The sequence below is a fragment of the Hyperoodon ampullatus genome, assembly GCF_949752795.1.
Source record: "Hyperoodon ampullatus genome assembly, chromosome: 2".
NCBI classification, from domain to species: domain Eukaryota; kingdom Metazoa; phylum Chordata; class Mammalia; order Artiodactyla; family Ziphiidae; genus Hyperoodon; species Hyperoodon ampullatus.
The window spans coordinates 84,146,450-84,166,982 of record NC_136915.1 but is presented as its reverse complement, the minus strand read 5'-3'; the positions used below and the strand labels follow the sequence as shown (position 1 = coordinate 84,166,982).

General features: G+C 48.3%; 1 protein-coding gene across 1 annotated transcript in view; it reads left to right on the top strand.

Moving 5' to 3' along the window:
- ABCA4 (ATP binding cassette subfamily A member 4) overlaps nt 1–20,533 on the top strand; it is a gene marked incomplete at both ends in the record, with an annotated part of 128,000 nt that overhangs the window by 10,143 nt on the left and 97,324 nt on the right. The window contains 3 exons of the mRNA XM_079721379.1: nt 1,787–1,926; nt 7,890–8,017; nt 12,537–12,734. Of these exons, the coding sequence (XP_079577505.1) occupies nt 1,787–1,926; nt 7,890–8,017; nt 12,537–12,734 (466 nt within the window). The remainder of the gene's footprint in view (nt 1–1,786; nt 1,927–7,889; nt 8,018–12,536; nt 12,735–20,533) is intronic.

The following is a 20,533-nucleotide window of genomic DNA, read 5'->3' as shown; positions in this document are numbered from 1 at the left end:
CCCAAGAAAGATGGACACACACACACACAAAACATTACACTGTGCATATGCTTTCAGGGGACTTGTGGACTCCAGGTTAATGACCTCTGGTCTGGGATCGAATTCAGGTCAAATTCCATACAGAAAGGGTCTATTTTTGGAATTCCCTCTCAGAGCAGGAGGTAGGGGGACTTGATGTAACATGTTCTATAGACAGAGCCTCAGGGATGAGGACAGGATTGTCCTTCAGCCACTGGGCTGACCTCGAGCTGCAGCTTGTGACGTTTCACCAACAAAGGCTTGTTGGAGAGCAGGCTTCACCTACTTGTATAAACATCAAGTCAGATGGAAACTGAGGTATTTGGTTACTCCAGTTCTTTCCTTAGAGGAGATCTGGATATAATTCCTCCAGGACATAAGTGCATTTTGACTAAAAAAAAAAGAACGTTTGGTAATTCAGCTTAATGCTCAGAGGTAGCCTTCCCCACTGGGAACAAACTGCGACTGCTTTTGCCCTACAAAGGCAGAGGTGAGTAGTTGTGACAGAGACTGCGTGGTCCACAAGCCTATAATATGTTTTCTAACCCCTGGATTATAGGAAGATAGAGGAGGGAACACAGAACACCCATCTTCCTGGGAAAGTCAGCAGATGGCATTTTAGCTGGGCTCTCATGGCTGCAAACACCACCTGGAAGCTTTAATTTACAATCTGTACTTTCAGCTTGAGCTTCCTTGAGGTGCCTGAGAAGAAACACCTGCCTAGAGATCCCATGGGTCACATGATGGGATCAGGGGAGACTTGAAGGCATTTCAGTAGAGGCTATACGGAGCTTTGGTGGGACTGGCACTGACAGTGTCTACAGATTGGGAGGTGGGAGCTGGGGAAGGGAAGGGGTTTCAGACTCCAGCTGTACTCAGCATTTGAACAAGGAAATCTGGGTTTCATGTTTCACACACACATTATGAGTGAAATATTCATTTGCTTGCAAAGCACAGAAACACATTTAAACAAGTTTAAGCCTCAGAGGGAAAGATATGGTTTGGACACTAGACCTTCTTGAAAAGCCAGGAGCAGCAAGGCAGCTCTCAGGGAGTGGGGGAAGAACTGGAGAGCCATCAGGAGCTCTTCCCTCCTGTCCGGGCCTACAAGGTCCAACCTCTCTGCCTTCCTCTGGGCTTCTACTCCATTTGTCTCTCTCCATGGACCAGTATCCCCTGCTTCTCAATGCCTGGGCTGGCGCTAGTTGCCCAGTTCACGGCCCCTCAGCTTGGGCAATCAGAAGAGCATCCCTGAGTCCCGTTCAAATTCCTGGGAACAAATCTGCTTAGCCCAGCTTTATTATTCTTGTCCATCAGCCTTGGTGGAGGTGTGTGTGTACATGCATGCAGAGGGGACTTTGCAGGTTAAGCATGGCTGTTAGAACCTGCTCATGTGAATGGCTGGAAGCGCAGGTCTCAGAGAAGTGGGTACTGGCTGGGAAGAGCCTCCAGTAATATCTCCTAATATCATCCTATTTAAGGGTTCTTGGGACAGGAAACACATAGAGAATGGGGTTGAGAGGTGACCCAGCCCTGGCAAAGTTGGAAGACTTTTGACAACAAATTTCTCACTGCCCGTGTTATCTTATATGTATAAGGAAGTAAAAATATCTTTCTTCTTTGCCTTGGCAATATTGAGAGAATACATAATGTAATAGATAGGTCAAGCAGGTGGTATGTTAAAAAATTACACAAGGTATTATGATGATGATAATGATACTGATGAAAATGACAGCTATGTCTTTATTGATGAGGCTCTTTCTTACAGCTTGGCAAGGGTATATCAAGATTTTCAAGAACTCCTCATGAATGCACCAGAGAGCCAGCACCTTGGCCAGGTTTGGACAGAACTCTGCACCTTGTCACAACTCATGAACACCCTCCGGATGCACCCCGAGAGGATTGCAGGTGAGGTGGGCTTCAGTGTTCTTACTATCACTTGCCTCTCACTTGCCTTCTCCATCAGAGAGATTGAAGATACAGGAAAGAGTTTGGAGGTTTGGTTGGAAAAGATACCAGAGGATGCAGGAAGGTATGGGACCTAGAGGCAGCATGAGGCTTACCTTGGCGAGAACTCTTCTTCCTGCCAGGCTTGAAGGTGGGAAGTTGGGAAGGAGGGCAGGAAAGGTCTCATCCCAGGTAAGTCCAGAGATAGGAGAATGCAGAGAGAGATGGTGCTCTGGGAAGTCTGAGGCCAGGTGAAGGGCTGGGAGCAGGGGGAGGAGTTTGCGGAGCATGGTAAAGGTGTGGAACACTTTCACAGAGTCCTAGAGAGTGAGCTACCCAGGACCGTGTGGAAGCAATGCCAAGTAGCAGTACGGAGCCAGGGAGGTCAGAGCACATGCTTATCATGACATAAATATGTACGGTTATTCTGTTTCTTCTGGTAATATTCAGCATCCCAGGCCCTGAGGCAGAGCAGGTGCATAGTGGGGGGGATGCAGGGCTGGGGGCTGGTAGGGAGGTGCCACAGAAAGTCCAGGAGTCCGGGGGGTTGAGGGTGGTGATTGGACTACACGGATCAGGTTCAGGCTGCATACGGATGGAGGAGAAGCCAGAAGTACTGCAATTGTCCAGGGGAAAACGGAGGGGCAAGAGAATAGAGGTCTTGGAGGGCTCCATGACCCTGTTTAAGGACTGAGAAAATAGCAGGATGGAAAGATTGACAGATGTGGTCAGAATGTGAAATATGCGAATTCAGGATTTCAAAGGCACGCAGGACAGATAAAAACAAGCCCCCAGGTGTGGCCATGGTTGTTGAAGTGGAGCGAAGGTGAAGGTTAGGTGATGGGGAGGGGAAGGAAATGAGAGGCCAGGCTGGATGGACCCTGAGGTGGTGTGGGTAGGAGAGCCCCTTGGAGTCCAGAAGCGTGAGGAGGAAGGGTGGGGGAGCTCCCTCTCCCATACCCCTCCTCCCCAGGGGAACAACTAGAAACAAGCAAAACCCAAACCCAGTAACCACTCTGACATCTCTTTTTAGAGCACAAGTGAATGTTGTGTGGTAGTCACATCCACCATAAGCTCCTCTGTATGTGGCCGGAGAGACTGGCCATGGCAGTGGCCTGGGCACCAGCTGGACCACATCCCCTTGCAGGGGCACATGAGCAGCTGGAAGAGAACAGGGCTGCCAGGACCCCAGGGGTCACTGCAGTCCTGGGAGTGGAAAAGATTTTTCAGGGGTGGGGCTCAGAGGCTGCGAAGGAAGGGGTTTGTTGCTGCTGGGAGATGTCTGCTCCTAGGATGGAAACAGGGAAGTGACTGTCAGGATGATCTTGGAGGATGACAAGGATGAGGAAGGGGACATGCAAGGGGACGGGGGGGCTGGACAGAAAAGCTTCTGCTCGGGGAGAATGGTACAAACTAACCCCCCAGGGCTCCTCACCCATGTAGCGCAGTCAGCAGATGTTTGGTGAGCACCCACCGAGCCAGGCAGTGTGCCAGTCTCCGGGGACAGAGAGGTGATCAGGCCAGTGCCCTCCCCGGAGGGCTCCCTGGGCAGAAGTGGAAGGACCAAGTGGACAGTGACCACACCATGTGGGGGGCTGGTGGAGGGAAGCAGGGGGGCTTCAAAGAGCACAGGGGAGTCAGGAGGGGAAAGTTCTCCAAGGAGAACCTGATCCCCCTCCCGCTGGGCCACCTTCTCCTTTCTCTCCCCACTGAAATGATAAAGGACACAAGTATGATCCGATGACTGTTAAGATTGCTTCATTGCATTCTAATTCTTTCAAAGGTAGTAATGCGTAAACTTTATGTTGTAAAACCAGATTACAAACACTATCTTCTTTGTTACTCGGAAGTTTACTAAGATTTTACTTAGCTCAAGCTTAAAGGGCCTTGCGGGGTATAAGCACAGTTAGCTTTTTTTTTTTTTTTTTTTGCGGTACGCGGGCCTCTCACTGTTGTGGCCTCTCCCTTTGCGGAGCGCAGGCTCCGGACGCGCAGGCTCAGCGGCCATGGCTCACGGGCCCAGCCGTTCCGTGGAATGTGGGATCTTCCCAGACCAGGGATTGAACCCGTGTCCCCTGCATCGGCAGGCGGATTCTTAACCACCGCACCACCAGGGAAGCCCCACAGTTAGCATTTTAATAGTGAGGGAAATAATGGGAAAGCACAAACAAGAAAGCATTTTTTTCCCCAAGGTTAAACAAGCGGATGAGAACACGGGCTTATCCGACCCCTGGAATGACTGTCTACCCCATTCATCCAGCAGATATTTCATTTTGTTTTCTGATTGTCGGATGGAGTCCGGCTGGGAGGAAATATAAAGGAAGTCATTGCAAACCACAATGTCTCTGTGGTCTTTCAAGCCTGTATATGAGAACCAAGATCGCTCCTTCCCAGCCCGACGCAGGACTAGTTTTGAATCGGCACGCAGGTGCTCCTTCGGCCGGCCTTCAGGCTGTCGGCGAACGTTCCCTTCAAGAGGGCAGCTTTGGGGCTCTGGGAAAACTGAGTCAGGGGAGGCCAGCCAAGGCTCTCCAAAGGGCTTTGGGGGCCAAGAACACAGACTCTGCAGAACCCCTGACCTTGGTGGCCATGAGAGGGAAAGGGGACCATCCCCAAGAAAAGAGACAGAGTCTCTGAAGGAATTCCAGGCTGAGGACTGAAGTCCACCGTCAGAACTGAAGACGGTTTCAGAGTCTGTCCCAGGGTCCCCTGGGGACCTTGCCGGCTCTGAGCATTGACTCCTCACCCAAAGCTGCAGTGGAGGGTTAAGCCTTTGAAAGCGAGGTGGGCGGTTATACCTGGGGTGTGCTTTTGCCTGTCGGTTCCCGGTCACCTGGGAAAGTATGCCAATGGTGACCCAGGGCATTTTCCTTTCCTAGCAAACCTGTAGTACTGCATTCTCCACAGAGGAGGATTAATGGTAAAAGACCAGCCGTGAAGCCCCCTCCCCACTCACCCCCAAGCAAGCTTTGTGGTCTCTCAATCATCTTTGAACGCTGTCTTCCCCTTAGCCTCACGCACACCTTCTCCTGGCTTCCCCCACCCCAGCCTCAGCTCCCCTGACCTCCATGGGCCTCAGCAGCCCCCTCCCCCAGCCTCTAATCTTCCCAGGGAAGAGAACAAGAAGAACCACATTTTAAACTACATTTATTTTTCTTTCCTCAGGCCCCCAGTTCACATTTCTCCCTCGGGAGTCTGGTGTAGCTGCTGTCTGGTATCGGCCACTGCTTACACTTTCGGCCCCACACTCTCCGAACAGGGTGGCCCCGGCCCTCCTCAGGTGTGCTGAACCAGCACGCTCCTGCCTCTTCTCCCTAGGGCCACGGCAGCCCAGGCACCTGGCTGGGAAGCTCTACCAGGGCGAAATCACTCCCAGTTTCCCTTGTTTTGTCCCTTCTCCCCAGCAAGGTATTTGTATGTAAAGTCAGGTGAGGGAGTTAAAGAATAACGAAGAGTTACACAGTCAGATAGGGCCCTGACTCTCCAGTCAAGACAACAGATATTTATTGGGTGTCTCCTGTCATTCCGCAGACGTTTACCAAGGACCTGATTCCACGTCAGGCTCTAATGCTGGGTGTCAGATAGAGGTGGCTTGGAGGGCTTACATCTCTGTGCCCAGCATTGCTAGGTATGATGGGGAGTATAATAAAAGCAGGATCCTTAGCTCCCTACTCTCAGGAGCCTCTGTGTGTGTGTGTGTGTGTGTGTGTGTGTATGTGTTTGGGGGTGCATTGCTGGAGGCCAGAGGATATAGTATAATGCTGTATACAAAGAAATGATTCGAAGATGAACAACCAAGCTGGTGCCCCAGGGGAAGAAAAAAGGAAGCTGGGTTTGGAAGATGACAGACATATGTTATTAAAAAGGAAAGAAGGCAAGAAGAAAATAAACCAGCCCCTCTCAGAACCATCCCCCTCTCTTGGGGGAACGCCCCCAATCCATGGTTTCAGTTATCTGTGGTCAACCACAGTCCAAAAATATTAAATGGAAAATTCCAGAAGTGAACAACTCATAAGTTTTAAATTGTGTGCCGTTCTGAGTAGCATGATGAAATCTTGGGCTAACCTACCCGGGATGGAAACCATTCCTTTGCCCAGGTATCCCACTTGTTAGTCACTTACTAGCTGTCTAGCTTAGCTTATCAGATCGACTATCGCAGTATCACAGTGCTTGTGTACGAATAACTCTTATTTTATTTAATAACGGCCCCAAAGTGCAAGACCAGTGATGCTGCAATTTGGATATTCTTCTACTGTGCCTAATTTATAAATTAAACTTCATCATAGGTATGTATGTATAAGAAAAACATAGTATATATAGGGTCTGGTACTATCTGTAACCACTGGGGGGGTCTCAGAATATATCCACTGAAGATAAAAGGGACTATTATATATTATAGTCAGGTTCCCCTAAAGGCTTTGGGCTTTTCCTAAGCAAAAGATAGTGATACTGAGCTACCTGGCATCCATTGTGGTGAGAGAGGCTGCTGTGTGGTGGAACCTCGGGGCTGGTTCCCCTGCCCCAGCTGCACGGGCAGGCCTGTGGCTGGCCCATCCCCTTTCAAGAGGAAATTAGCAGCGACATCAATCTGGACAAGGCATATACAAAGAAAGTCACAACCTGAACATGAAGGGTGACTGTCAAGCACTTGGGGGGCTAGGCCTCTTGGTGGCCTGGGGAGAATTTGGGGAGGAAGAGCACTGTGGTGTTAGAACCTGGAAGGAACAGGGGCATTTGATGATTAAAGTTAGTTAAAGAAGAACTAAGAGACAGGCAGTCAACCAGGCTCCCGGAGAAGTTGTGATGTAGAGATAACTGTTTTCATGCAATCCAAATGCTTTCCCTTAATGTTGAAATGATTTCATAAATATCTGGGCCCGTCCCCCTCTTCTCTGGCTGGTGCCTCATGAACTGTAGCAGTGGCCAGCTTCAGAGTGAGTGCTGGCCCTGGAAGCAAGCAGAGAAGGTGGGTGTGCCTCCCCTGGGAAGGGTAAGAATAATATTAATGCAATCAGGTCAAGCATTTTTTTGAGCTGGGAGCTAATAAGCACTTTACACTCCTTATCCCGAGTCACCCCACAACGATCCTAAGAGGTAGATGTGGAAAGTGCAGGCACAGAGAGGTTCAGTCACTTGCCCCAAGGTCACCTCAACTGTTAGAAGTCCTTTATGCCTCCTTATAAAGAAAATTCTGCTTCCAGTAGGTTTTGAGTGAAGCTGAAAGAATGTGACTGGGCTGATCAGGGCATGAAACTGAAAGCCCAGGCAACAGGCCATCCCCCTTTCCCCACTTGAAGGTTTTCTTGCCCCAGACAGCCTGATCCCTCTTAGTACATGTCCATATGCTGAGCTTAGAGCCATAGCTGAGCTGACAGAAACACCAAGAAGGGTTCTCTACCCCATGACAACGGCACTAATTCTCCTCCTATTCTAGACTAGGCTTTCTCAGCCTTAGCACTGTTGACCTTTTGAACCAGATAGTTCTTTGTTTTATCAGAGAAACGGGGTTGTCCTGTGCCTTGTGGGATGTTTGGTGGCATCCCTGGCCCCTACCCACTAGTATCAATACTTTCCCAGTTGTAACAACCAAAAATGTCTCCAGACATTGCCAAGTATTCCCAGGCGGACAAAACTGCTCATCACCCCCACCCCATCGTCCAAGACCAACTCCACAAAGCATCCGATGACCACCACCCCGACCTAATTTTTTCCACCTTGTGTGCATTCTCACTAAATTTGGCTTGTCTGCTCCAGCGGTAAATGCTGTGACTGCCACTGGCAGGAGCCCTGACTCTTAGTCGCCCCCAGGGAACCCCAAACAGAGCCTTCCCCTGAGAGTCAAGTTAGGAATCAATTCTAGCTGTTTTCCTTTTTTTGACCCATCTCCCTTCCAACACCCTGTTCTTTTTTTCATTCGTACGCAGGAAGAGGAATACGAATACGGGATGTCCTAAAAGATGAGGAAACACTGACACTGTTTCTCATAAAGAACATTGGCCTGTCTGACTCAGTTGTCTACCTTCTGGTCAACTCCCAAGTCCGTCCAGAGCAGGTAGGTGGATGTCATTGGTCAGTGGTCCCTGGAGGGGAAGGGTGGGCACTGAGCCTGAGCCTGAGAAAGGCAAAGGAGACCTTGAGTTTCTTTTTTCCTTCTTGCTTTCACATTCAGAATCATTCAGATTCATGCCACACACTCAGAATACCTGGGGGTCACTTGTGGTGATGAGCATTCCCATCGCAGGATTCTGGAGTGGCACAGATCCTTAAAACATCTCAGAGTTTTATGACTGGAAGGAACCTTAGAGACCATGTGGCTCAAACTCCTTCTATAGTTGAGGAAACTGAGGTTTATTCATGTATTCACCAAATACGTAGAGATGTTTTAGGTACCAGAATACAGTGGGAACAATACGAGGAAACCCCTGACTCTGGGAGCTCATATTCCAGCGGGGGCGACAGGCAATAATCAAGTAAGCCAAGGTCACTTACATGCGTTTCCAGATTGTGAAAGGGGCTGTGAGGAAGGTCTAGCAGGGTCGGAGTTAGGGAGGGACTGGGGGCAGTCTTAAATTCGATGGGCAGGGAAGACCTTCCTGAGGGGCTGCTATTTGGGCAGATCTAACTGAAGAGAAGGCACCATGCAAATGCCTGTGAGAGGAGAGTTCCAGCCAAGAAAAAGGCAAAGCCAGGGTCTGAGTGTGCTGAGGTGACCTTTGAGGTCACAGAGCCCGACAACGGCCGCAAGTAGAGCAGACCTCTGATTTCCTGGACCATTTCTTCCCAGTGCCAGGTGAACTCCTTCTATCCCCCCCCCAAATCTATTTTGTCTGTTTTCATAATCTCCTGTATTTATTCAGAGTGTTTTTACCACTAACATATGACTTTCACATCTGTTAGCGCCTGCGCTACTCACATTAATCCTGAGATGGGTCAAACAGATGGGGAAACTGACGTGCCTGGCCACTGACTGACTTGTGCACAGCTGTAGAGCTAGAATTGTCCGAGCTGGCGCGGAATCAGGTCTTTTCGTTCCTAGTCCCGTGCTTGTTCAGTGGTTCTCAGGGTCCAAGACCAATAGCCTCAGCAAGGACTGGGAGTAAATTCTCAGGCCCCATCACAGTCTGACCAGCGGTCTCTGCTTTAACAAGCTCTCCAGGTGGTTCTGATGGCTCAGGGATGAGAACCACTGCCCTAGTTTGGGGCCTCATGGGTACCTGGGCCAGCATCCTGGGGGTGTGGATTCCTAGCGTGATGAACACGGTGAGAACGCATGATAAGCAGGGGCCTTAGCACAGACGCCCCGCCTGTCTCTCCTGGCCAGGACCGCACCTCCTCTAGACTCCAGGGGAGATGGAGACGTAAATAGAGAATTTCAGGGCCTGTGTCAGTCCTGAGGCAAAGGTCTGCACAGGGTGCCGTCTGAGCCCAGAGAAGGGAGGGGACCCACCTGCCTGGCTGAGGTTGGCTCCTTTGAAGGGGGTTTTCAAGCTGGTTCCCAGCACAACAATAGAGAGGCCCATACCTGCTTTTCTGGCTTCTCAGACCCTGAGGTTTTCACTGAAACTAGACAAGGGGAGCTGAGGTTCAGCCCTGAGGCAGAGTGTCAGGCCCCTTGGAACCCGGTACCCCTAGTGCCCAGGCTTGGCCACAGTGTGCTCCTGGGGCGGCCCTTGGGGTCAGGCCTGGCTGCCCGGCCCTGCTTGACTCCCCTCCCATCCCAATCTGGGGGCGGGGGGTGGGCAGCATCACTTGCTCACTTTCCCCTTTGCTTTCTCTTCAGCTCATAAAACTCAAGTCCTGGAAATGCCTGTGATGACTTCCAGTTGGTAATAAAAGGGAGATGGAGATAAGGGCAGGAATTTAGGGGAAATTTCTTTCCAGTTCCTCACCTACGTGACATTTGGGTTTCTAGTTGCTGTGCTGCTGGCATTAGGGCTGAGGCCTTTCACGTGGGGAGAAGACAGGGCCCGGGCCATTGGGGTGTGCCTTTATTTAGTGTTGCAGTTTCTGATTAGCTGATGCTTCCCTGATCAGCAAAACTCAGAGCTTAGGAAGGAACCCAGCTCCTGCGCTCCGGAGGCCGGTCATGTGGACCCAGCTCCCTCCATGCCTCCGTGCCCACCCTGCTTCTTAGCCCGACTGCCTTGTGTGCCTTCCTCCTGGTCTCTATCTCGGTCTCCTTGACAGAACTGTCCATGGGAATTTTCCTCCATGACAGTAGTGCTCTCTCTGTGCTGTCTATAGGGTAACCACTAGCCACATGTGGCTGGTGGGCACTTGAGATGGGGCTAGTGCAGCCGAGGAACTGAATTTTTAAATGTTATTTAATTTTAATTATTTTAAGTTTAAACAGCTACATGGGGCTTGCAGCTCTCTAACCGATCATCCTCATTATACATGGAATTTAGTTCTTTACCATTAGGACTGGATATCCCTCTGCCTAGTGTCTGAGCACAGCTCCAAACGGAATAGCATCACTCGGTCTCTCCCCATCGAGGGAATTATTAGGCAACTAAAGTAATACGGTTCTCTGGTCCATCCCTCATCACACCTCTCACCCCCAGCCCTGGAACCTCCTTAACATTCTTCCAGGCCCAGCTCAAGTGTTGCCTCCTCAGTGAAACAGTTCATAAACCCTCCCTTCTTTGTCCTGCCCCCACCTTCCCTAATCAACAAAGAGCTAATGGGTAATGGTTAAGCACAAGCTGTGTGTTCAAATCTCAGCAAGGTCACAAGGTTCACTGCAAGTTAATAAGCAATCTGTTTCCTCATTGCTAAAATGGAGATAATAAAAGTACCTACCATATACGGTGGTTGTGGGGGTTAAAAGAAGTAATATCCATGAAACAATTAGAATAGTGCATGGCACATAATAAACACTCAATAAATACCAGCTACTTCTACTAGCAATTCTCAACACTCCCTCTTCTGCGCTCCGGTTTCACGACGTTCAGCCTAGCACCTCCTGCTGTTTAAGTGCCTGCATTTCCAGCCAGCCTGGAAACTAGCCTAGCTAGTTTTTGGGAGGGCAGAAAATTCATCTTATTCTCGCTGTGTCCCCAGTAACTCTCCTAGACCCTGCAGAATGGGAACGCAGTGAATGAACATTGAATGAATGAGTTACATTTTCATGGTGTCCCAGCTTTCTCCCTTGCCTGTTGTGTAACCTTCTCGAGTCACCTAACCCCTTTTCCATCACTTCTCTCCTCTGGAATATTAGAGGTTTGGATTCTAATGAGCTCATTAATTCCCTCCACCTCAAAATGTTTTAGACTCTGGGAATAGAGTTGGAGTGAGGTTTTGCCTGGAGATGAGAAGTAAAGTATGGACAAAACAGGAAGGCTCTGTTGGAATATGCACCCAGTTACAGGCCCCTGAGATTCACAGAGTCCACAGCACCAGCTGTGACCTGGGCTTCATTTGGGGACTGGGCTTCTGTGTGTGGTCTGGACAGTTTCCATACAGCGGGTAACAGAGACCCACCTGCTCCATTCTCCAGCCCAGAGGATTGTGTAGAAGGCATGGGACTGTGGAGGCCAGGGAAGTTCATGAACCTGTTCTATTTATGGTATTTAGGGTTTTGTCCACTACTGGGAGTCCAGGACTCCAGGAGGCCAGTTACTGTGCTGGGTGGACAAGGGTCCTGGCCAGGGTTGAGGCCTCCTTGGCCTCTGGAGGCCATCATGGGGATTGTGCTCCACAGGAGCTTTCGGATGTGGGAGCTCCAGGGGTTAGCATCGTCAGATAAAATACAGGTGCCTGGTTAAATTTGAATTTTAGATAAACAACAAATAGGTTTTCAGCATGAGGATGTCCCATTTGGACTCTGTTTGGGACATACTTGTACCAAAAATTGTTCACTGTTTATCTGAAATTCAAATTTAACTGGGCATGCAGTATTTTTATTTGTTAAATCTGGTGAGACAGGAAGGCAGGGGTGGTCATTCACCATCACTCCAAATGCATTCTAGTCAGTCCCCCACCTCAGCTTCAGGAACTAGGTCCTGATGGTACCTTAGCATCATGTGCTAAGAAGGGATGGCTTAAATTGTAGACTCTCTCTGCTAAAATGAGGCCTTGGAATATATTCATTTTCTATGGCTGCTATAACCAATTACCACAAACTTAGTGGCTTAAAACAATACAAATTTATTATTTTATGGTTCTAGAGGTCAGAATCTAAAAGTCAAGGAGCCAGCAGTGCTGTGCTCCTTACTGAGGGAAGTAGAGGAAAATTCATTTTCTTGCCTTTTCTAGCTTCTAGATGCTGTCTACTTTCCTCGGCTGGTGGCCTCCCTTCATCTTCAAGGCAGACATTGTTTCTTCTGCTTCCCTCTTCCACATTTAAAGGACCCTTGTTATTACATTAGGCTCACCCAGATAATCCAAAGTAACCTCCTTATTTTAAAGTCAGCTGATTAACAACTTTAATTTCATCTGCAAGCTTAATTCCCCTTGCCGTGCCACATAACGTATTCACAGTTTCTGTGGGTTAGGACATGGACATCTTTGGGCGGGCCAGTCTTCCTCTACTACAGGGAGGTTTCCAGTGTTGCTTTTCCTTTCTGCAGTTTGCTCATGGAGTCCCAGACCTAGTGCTGAAGGACATCGCCTGCAGTGAGGCCCTCCTGGAGCGCTTCCTAATCTTCCCCCGGCGCCGTGCGGTGCAGACAGTGCGTGATGCGTTGTGCTCCCTCTCCCAGGGCACCCTACAATGGATGGAAGACACCCTGTACACCAACGTGGACTTCTTCAAGCTCTTCCATGTGGTAAGGGAGGTATCCAGCTGCCCGCCCCTTGGGGGGTAATTCCTGGAGGCAGTAGGTCCTGGTTGCAGGCCATCGGGGACTCACAAATTGACAGTCAGGGAAGGCGCGAACCTGGTGTTCCAGACATTCCTTGTTCAAGACAAGACAAGACAGGCTCCAAAGGCCCAGGAATCAACTGATAGTATTTCCAGAGCCGTGGCCCAGACATCTAGGAGTCACCATTAGGATCACCATTAGATATGTGCTGTGGCAGGTCTGGGTCCCCCCTAAATGTGGAATAAGCCCTCTTCACCACCTCTGGCAGTGTGGAAAGGAGGAGCTAGATGATCATGGAAAAATTGTTAACCTTTCCTGGCCCCATCACTCATCTACAAAACAAATATAATACTTTATAGAGTGGTAGAAAAGATACATTAAAAATATATGCAAAGCATTTAATAAATTTCAGTAAATGAGAGCTTCACATTCCCTTCTCTGGGCCTGCTCTTGACCCCAAAGTTTACTGTTTCTGGATTAAAAAAACAACAACAAAAAAAACAAGAGAAAATATCATAGAAAATTTCCAGAAATTTGGAAAGCCTGATCTAGCTCAACACTGTTCAGAACTGCATCCCAGACAGACTTCTTGGGATCCAGTCGTATCTTCTCTTTTGCTAGAAGGGTAAGATGAGAGGGAATTATATAAAGGAGGCATCGAGCATTGGTTCTCATACTTCAGAGTGTAGGAAAATCATCAAGGAAGCTGGTAAAAGATGCAAGTTCCACATTCCCACCCCCAGAGACTGATTCAGGAGACCTGGGCTGGGCCAGAATCTGCCCTGTTACCTTAGGTGATTCTGATGGAGGTCATCATAGGCCACGCTTTAAGAAACACTCCAAATTAGAATTAGAATTTTCTAGCATTGAATTGTGTTTTATCTTTTGCCTACGTTTTAATTTCTGGAACTATGTTTCAGAGAGTGTCAATCACGGAGAACATGGCAGAGGAATTTGTGTTTTGTCTTTTTACATTTGCTCTCTCAAGTCCCAGAAAACTTGCTCTAGCCTTGTCTTCAAAAGCAAGGTGAAGGCTTTTAAAAACAAAACAAAATAAAACAAGACCCCACAGTTTCTGGCAGGGTTCACACTTCATCCCTTTCAGTGTGACTTTTCCTTGGAATGTTACTCCATAATTTCCCCAGCTCATCGGGGGGCCTCCAGAATGCGTAAGAGGGGTCAGATCTATGGATGCCACCAGCCCTGAGAGCCAAGGGCCCCAGAGAAGGTCTCTGCAGGGAGATTAAAAAGCCATGCAGTTCAAACTTCTCTGTCCGAAGTTCCATGAGGAACCTGATTTTAGACACACTTCTTAGCTTGTTTTCAGAATCAGACAGGAGAGTGAGTAGGTGATAAAAATCCTTATTCTGAGCGGCTGAACCCCACCCCCCCAGCACAGTGGGAGCCCAGTGCCTGCGTTTGCAGAGCTGTGGAAGCTTCCCTGGGTGCCTGGGATAGTGCAATCCTCTGGTCACTAGAAAACGGGCAGCGTCATGCATCTGTTTTGTAGCACCTTGGCCACTGGTATAGTACGTGTACCTTTGGGGCATGAGGACAGCCTGGATAATAGCAGGAGAAAGGGGAACGTGGGCAAAACTTTTCATTAGGGTCTGAACCCATAACTCAGGCTACTGGCTTCAGGATGTTTATTTATCAGATAAGAAAGACTCGACTGTCTTTCCTGCTGCCCTTACATACTGCTCTGGCAAGTGTTAGAGTTCAGAAACCAGAGGAGAATTTTGGCCAGTCACCCTCACCAACCCGAGATGGACCCTAGGTACTCACCCGTGTCCATGCACTCAAACCTGAATTGGGCCAGGCACTGTTCTGAGCCCAAGGGCCCAAACATGGCTTTCATGCCCTCACTAAATTCCCAGTTACCCTGAGACAGACAAACAGGCCATGTCACAGCACTGAGGCTTAGGACATTTGGCCCCTAGAGCAGTGGTACCCAGGCCTGGTTGCACACTGGGTCACCTGGGGAGCTTTGAAAAACTACAAGTGCCCCCCACCTCATCCCATAGATTCTGATTAGTTGCCTTTGGCCTTTTTAAAAGCTTCCCAGATCATTCTAACGTCCAGCCAGGGTTGAGAATCACTGACCTACAACACAGGAGTTTGATTTACAGTCTCATTTTCTGTAGACCAAGCCCAATAATAATAGTAGTACCCAAATGCACCTAAGGCTTCAAAGTACTTTCATTTGATCACCCCTAAGACCAGGATGCTATGCGGATGCATCCTCCCTGCTGTCCTCTTAACGAAGCCGGTGAGCGACCCCAGAGACTGCCAAGAGGAGCAAGTTCTGGCAGGAGACAGGCTTACCCAGGAGATAGTGTTGCCCCTACCTACCATCTTTTTGTTCCTGCTTGTCTCTGTGTGGGAAGACCTAACCAAGACAGGACACATCGGCCCCAAGCAAAGAGGACAAACACCCTATGTGGTGCCCTTGAAATGTGCTTTTCCAGCTGACAAATGGACTGAGTGACTAAACATTAATTAATATTTTTAATTACTAAGAAGGAAACCTAAAAGGAATTGCAGGCAGTAAGATGGGATTTTTCCTCCTGTACCCATCCTATTGTGTTTTTAGTAAAATAGCCCTGAGGCAGACACAGAAAGGCTCAGGGCAGAACCTCCCCGACCTTCTCAGAGGGGCATGAGCCAGGCGGGAGGCAGGGGCAGGGGCCTCTCTGGGACGAGTCTGTTGTTGCAGCTGGTTGGCGAGCAGCCATGCTTAGGTCCAGCGCCAGGAATGCTGTGCCTTCTGGTCTCCTGGGCTGTTTCTCACGCACACGTACACCAGCGTATAAATAAGGTTTTAGTAAATGCCAAGTTGGTGCTCACTAACAAAGAGAGAGGGGCCATCTCAGCAAACCACCACACGGCTCCTGCCTCTGTCGTGTCAGGACCTGGGCATGTGGGTGGAAGTGTAACCTCCAAACCAGACCGTGGAGCCAAGAGACTCAGAGAGGGGCGTTGGGGACTCAGCACCAACTGGGGCCAGCTGTGTTTTTCCTCAGCCCCTTGGAGATCAGAAGTGAGTGTTGTCATCCTCAAATAATCCAAATGCAGTACCCTCGCCTTACTCCACCCCACCCATCCCCATATGTGCGCTCGCGCCTGCGTGCCTGCACATGCACACGCACACGCACTGGATGGCCAGTGACCTAGGTGGGCTGGGATGAAAACAGCAGCCAGCTGGCTGGATTTTCTCCAAGGAGGTTTAGCCCCTCTTGGTTTCACCTGGGTTGAGACAGTTTGAAAGAGCTTGTCTTCACCTGTGGCCTTTTTGGGCTTAACACCCCCAGCTTGAAACCCCACAGCTCAGACCTCGGTCCAAGGTACGGTGGCTGCCAACACTACCTGAAACGTTTCACACCTCATAAAAAATGGTGTGTCAGTTTCGGGTGAGGGGTTGGGCCATTTCCCATCTGATTTGGCCCAAGGCGTGCGTGTCCCTCCCCCTTCTCCCCCTCCTCCCCCTTCTCCCTCTGTGCTCCTTCCTGTTTTCTCTCCGACTCTGGTGCACAGCTTTGAAATCTTGCTGAGAAGCGAATCTGTCCCTTCGGCTCTGCATGTTTATTTGTGGAAGTTCGGCGGGGAACTGAGGAGGTGCCAAGACCTGCCACATTGCTGGGAAATCTGCGTTCCCTCCCTTCCCCCTTCTCGATGGATGTTGATTGAGGAAATTTGGCCTCCCCGGCATTTGGGCCCATGGTTTTCCCCTTTGCAGTTGCTTCCAGTGTGACATGATTCAGCTTTCTTTCCTTTCCGTCAACTGCTGCTCAGTCAAGGTTTTTACTTTTCTGACTTCATTTTCCCCGTGTCTTTGTGACTGAACATTGAGTTCCGCAGAAGGAAGGCCGGTCTTGGGGGTGCTTGCTACATGCTCTCTTCAATGTCCCGCTTTGTTCTTGGCTTCTGCTCCCTAAATTCCTGAATCATTGGGAATAAATGTGGGTGGAGTGCCCCTGCCCAGTGTGAGCTGGCCATGGTTTCTGCTCTCTTGGATCATTCGTTGCAGTTTGTTAAATTTCAACTATGCGTTTCAGTTTTCAGGTGATATTGCTGCGTCAAAATTCTCTGGAAAGGCCCCATGTCTCCAGGATTTTACCATGAGGTCCCATTAAGGACTTAATTTCATGATCTCGCTCCCTTCCGATTTTTGAATCTTTGGACTGTCAACTTTCTCCCATTTCTGTGTGGGGGGTTTAGGGAGGGAAGAGGAGAAAGGAGTGGTGTCCAGTGCCAGCAGTGTGGAGGGAGGTGCAGCAGGGCTGCTGAGCGAAAGCAAAACCAAGTCAGCAAATAGGATTTTTTTGTTTTTTGAAAATTATTAAGCCACAGCAAGTATAGTTGATTTACAGCATTAATATTTGTTCTTCCTACATCTACAAAATTATGTGTCTATTATATTTCAAAATTTTGGCGAACTGATTTTGATAAGGAAGAAATAAAAAGGAAATAGAAGAGAGGAACATTAATGTACATTAAATATATATTAGGCCCATGGGCTTGACTGCCATTGGCCTGCCTTGGTTTCTTTTAGACTCCAGGCATGAATAGGCTAGGGCTTATTTTCATGCCAGATCAGATGCTGTTTTATGAATTTAAAAAGAAAAAAAGACTGAGAGGTCAAAACTAAAGTCGCTTAGAACACAAACAGGCCCCTACAAAAGACTGCTTTTAGGATAATGGGTCCTGGGGTTCTGGCCTTTATTCAGTAGCTGTGGATTGAGCACCAACATGTTAGGCATCCGGTTTTCTCCAAGGTAAACTGGTTTAAAGAAGGATTTTGGCCTCTGACATTTCTTATCTCTCCAGAACAGTAGTTATTAATCTTTTTATGGATTAGAACTGCCTTTGAGAACCTGACAACAGCTCTAAACCTTTTCCCTAGAGAAATGTAAGTTCACACAGACACACAGGGGGTGGGGCTCTTGGAGCCTCTGAAGTCAGACCCCAAGTTAAGGGCTTTTGCATTAAAATTTCTTTCCTACTTACCGTTAATATATGTCCTTTCCTAAAGGCTCTCAATATAGCCACAGATTCTTCCTTAACTCTCCTTATGAAGTAATCACCTTCTCCCCTGAGCACAGGACCCAGTAGTGAGAGGACCAGAGGGTGGGCAGCCAGCTGGGGCCCACAGAGGTCTCCTGGTGGTCAGGGACTGGGTCCTGGATCTGCACTGGCTCCTTTCTTGCTGTCATTTAAAAGGAACTCAGCCTCTCCATCTGTAAAATTGAGATAGCGAAACCTATTCCATGTATCTCATGGGATCCAGTGGTGAAATTCACATTAGAGAAGAGTTGGAAAAGTGCTTTGAAACAAAAAGCATTTTTACTCTTACAAAAACTAGAATGCAGCTGCTTTGTGGAAGCCCCCACTGTGCCCCGCCTCCATTGCTCCACTCCAAAAGCATCCTCCTCAAACACTTAGGTGGGACATTCTCCTTCCTCTGACCCTCAGACTAGGAAGAGGTCTATCTCATGGGGTCGTCTTTTGACTTCCCATAGATTCCAAAACCAATTTTGCTTTCATCAACCACAAATACCAAGACTGAAGTCACCTCAGAGAGAAAAAGGGCCAGTTTCTGTTGAGCCAAAAAAAGTCCCATAACTTGTCTGTTCAAGAGCCCACCCTCTCGTTCAGACTCTCTGCCCCCTCCAGTCCTGGGAAACAGCATGTCTCTGTGACCTCTCCCGGTAGAGACAGTTTGGCATTTCCCCCCTGCTCTGAGTGATTTAGTCTGAATTCTCCACTCATGACGCATTTCCTGGTACTCAGGGTGTCCCCTCCTGGTTGCCCCCTCACCACTGAAGCCGGCTTCCTCTCTTTTCATCTGATGCTTCACAACTGTCAGGTTGCAGCAAACATGCTTCAAATCTACATTCCTCCAGTTGCTTAGCAACAACTTCCCTACCGGATAAATCTGGATTTCCTGTAGCGGCCCACAATTAAACGCAGTGGGCCCCTCACTGTCTGTCCACCGTTTCATCTGTTCTTCACCTCTGTCTGGGTGCTTCAAAGGCAGCAGCTCATCCCTTACTCCAGAGCCTTCCACCAGCTCCCAGAGGCCACATTATCCCTATAAAGACACTTTTAACCCAAGGCTACCTATTTACCCTTGTGTTAGATAGATCCTCAACTTAGAAATCAATACTGTTTTCCAGATGGCCTTCTTTGAATCAGAGAAAGTAAAACAAAAATTTCAACTCATAAAACATTCCTTTTGTGTGCTGGCAGAGTGACATCTGTTTGATTAACCCATTGGATCCAAAGCATCAGCAAGAATTGCTCAAACAAGACTTTTTTAGTAGCTAATAGGCCTTATTCTGCCTTAAGAAAAAATATTACACAGTCCCAAAGGACAGACATGTATCTTGTCCCTTGGGAACCCAGAGATCTCATGTAGCCAGAATCTTCTTGGCTACTGGCTAGGACCTTGTATCCATTTCTTAAGTACTGGATCAAGGCCCAGGGACCCCTCAAATCAACCATAGTTGATGGGAGATGATAGAGACATACCTTTTCAAGAGCCCTATTTGTATATCCAGTCTTCCTTCCTTACAAGGTCTAATCAGACCTTGAACTTGGGTTGGCAGTGCTGAGGCCAGTCGTGACATGGAAGGGTTACCTGTTGTTTGGGAAATTAAGAGAACTTATTTGGCATAGGAAGCAGTGGTGTGTGTATGTGTGTGTGTGTGTGTGCGTGTGGGTGAGTGATGATACTTGCCATTTTGGTCTGTGACCTTTTTTCCAGAAATGGTTTCACATTTCCATTCAAATAAATTTACAGTCCCTTCCGGTTCTTTTGGCAGGAACAGTCCATGAGAATTTGAATAGATAACGGGAGAGGGAGCCCTGGGAAAGTTATTTTATAATTTATGGCAACATCAGTCAGACAATTCATGACCACATACGTATGAAGTGTTCCCTGGGGGGACGGGCACTGTTCTGAGATGTAGGTGGTATCTAAAATGAAAGTGTGAGTGTAAGACCTTCATTATTTACCATCTCCACTGGAAAGAGCTAGGAAAGGCATTGCAGCTATGGTACCTGGCACACAGCTGGAACTCAGTAAATATTTGTATAATGAATATTATTAAATTATCAACAAGACTGAAAAAGAAAATGTTAACCAGACACACAGATGCATCTCAAGCAGTTGTTCCTCCTGTTCCCTCTTCCCCAAATTTCTGGTCTTGTTCTTATCTGGCTGTCTCTCCAGTCTCTCTTGCCATCTCTCCTTACATTCCTCCCTCCACCTGGAATTCCTGGTCCTCCCGTTCTGTCCACAAGTACTGCCCTCATCCTCATGATCATCACCTTGTCTTCTTTCAAACATTAGCCAAGTGTCACCTTCCCCGTCCCCAGGTGGAATTGACCACCCCCTTCCTGTAAGTCACCATCATACCTTGTAAAAACATCTCTCATGAAATGTAAAATCACAATAGATTCCGTCTCTTTTCCACTGGAGTATATTTATTTTCTCATTAATTAATACAACACATATTTGTGGAGCATTTACTGTGTACCATACCCTGAAGATATAAAAACAAAATAAAGCCTATTCTTATGCTTAATGAGTTTACAGTGTAGTAGAAAGACAAATATCTTAAAAAATAATAGCAAACCAATATAAAAGTGATAAATAAATGCACTGAAGATTATAGGAGCAGCTAGGAGGGACATCTACCCCATGGAGAAGGAGGGCAGGAAGAGCATGACGGTGGGGGAAAGAAGGCTTTCTGGAGAAG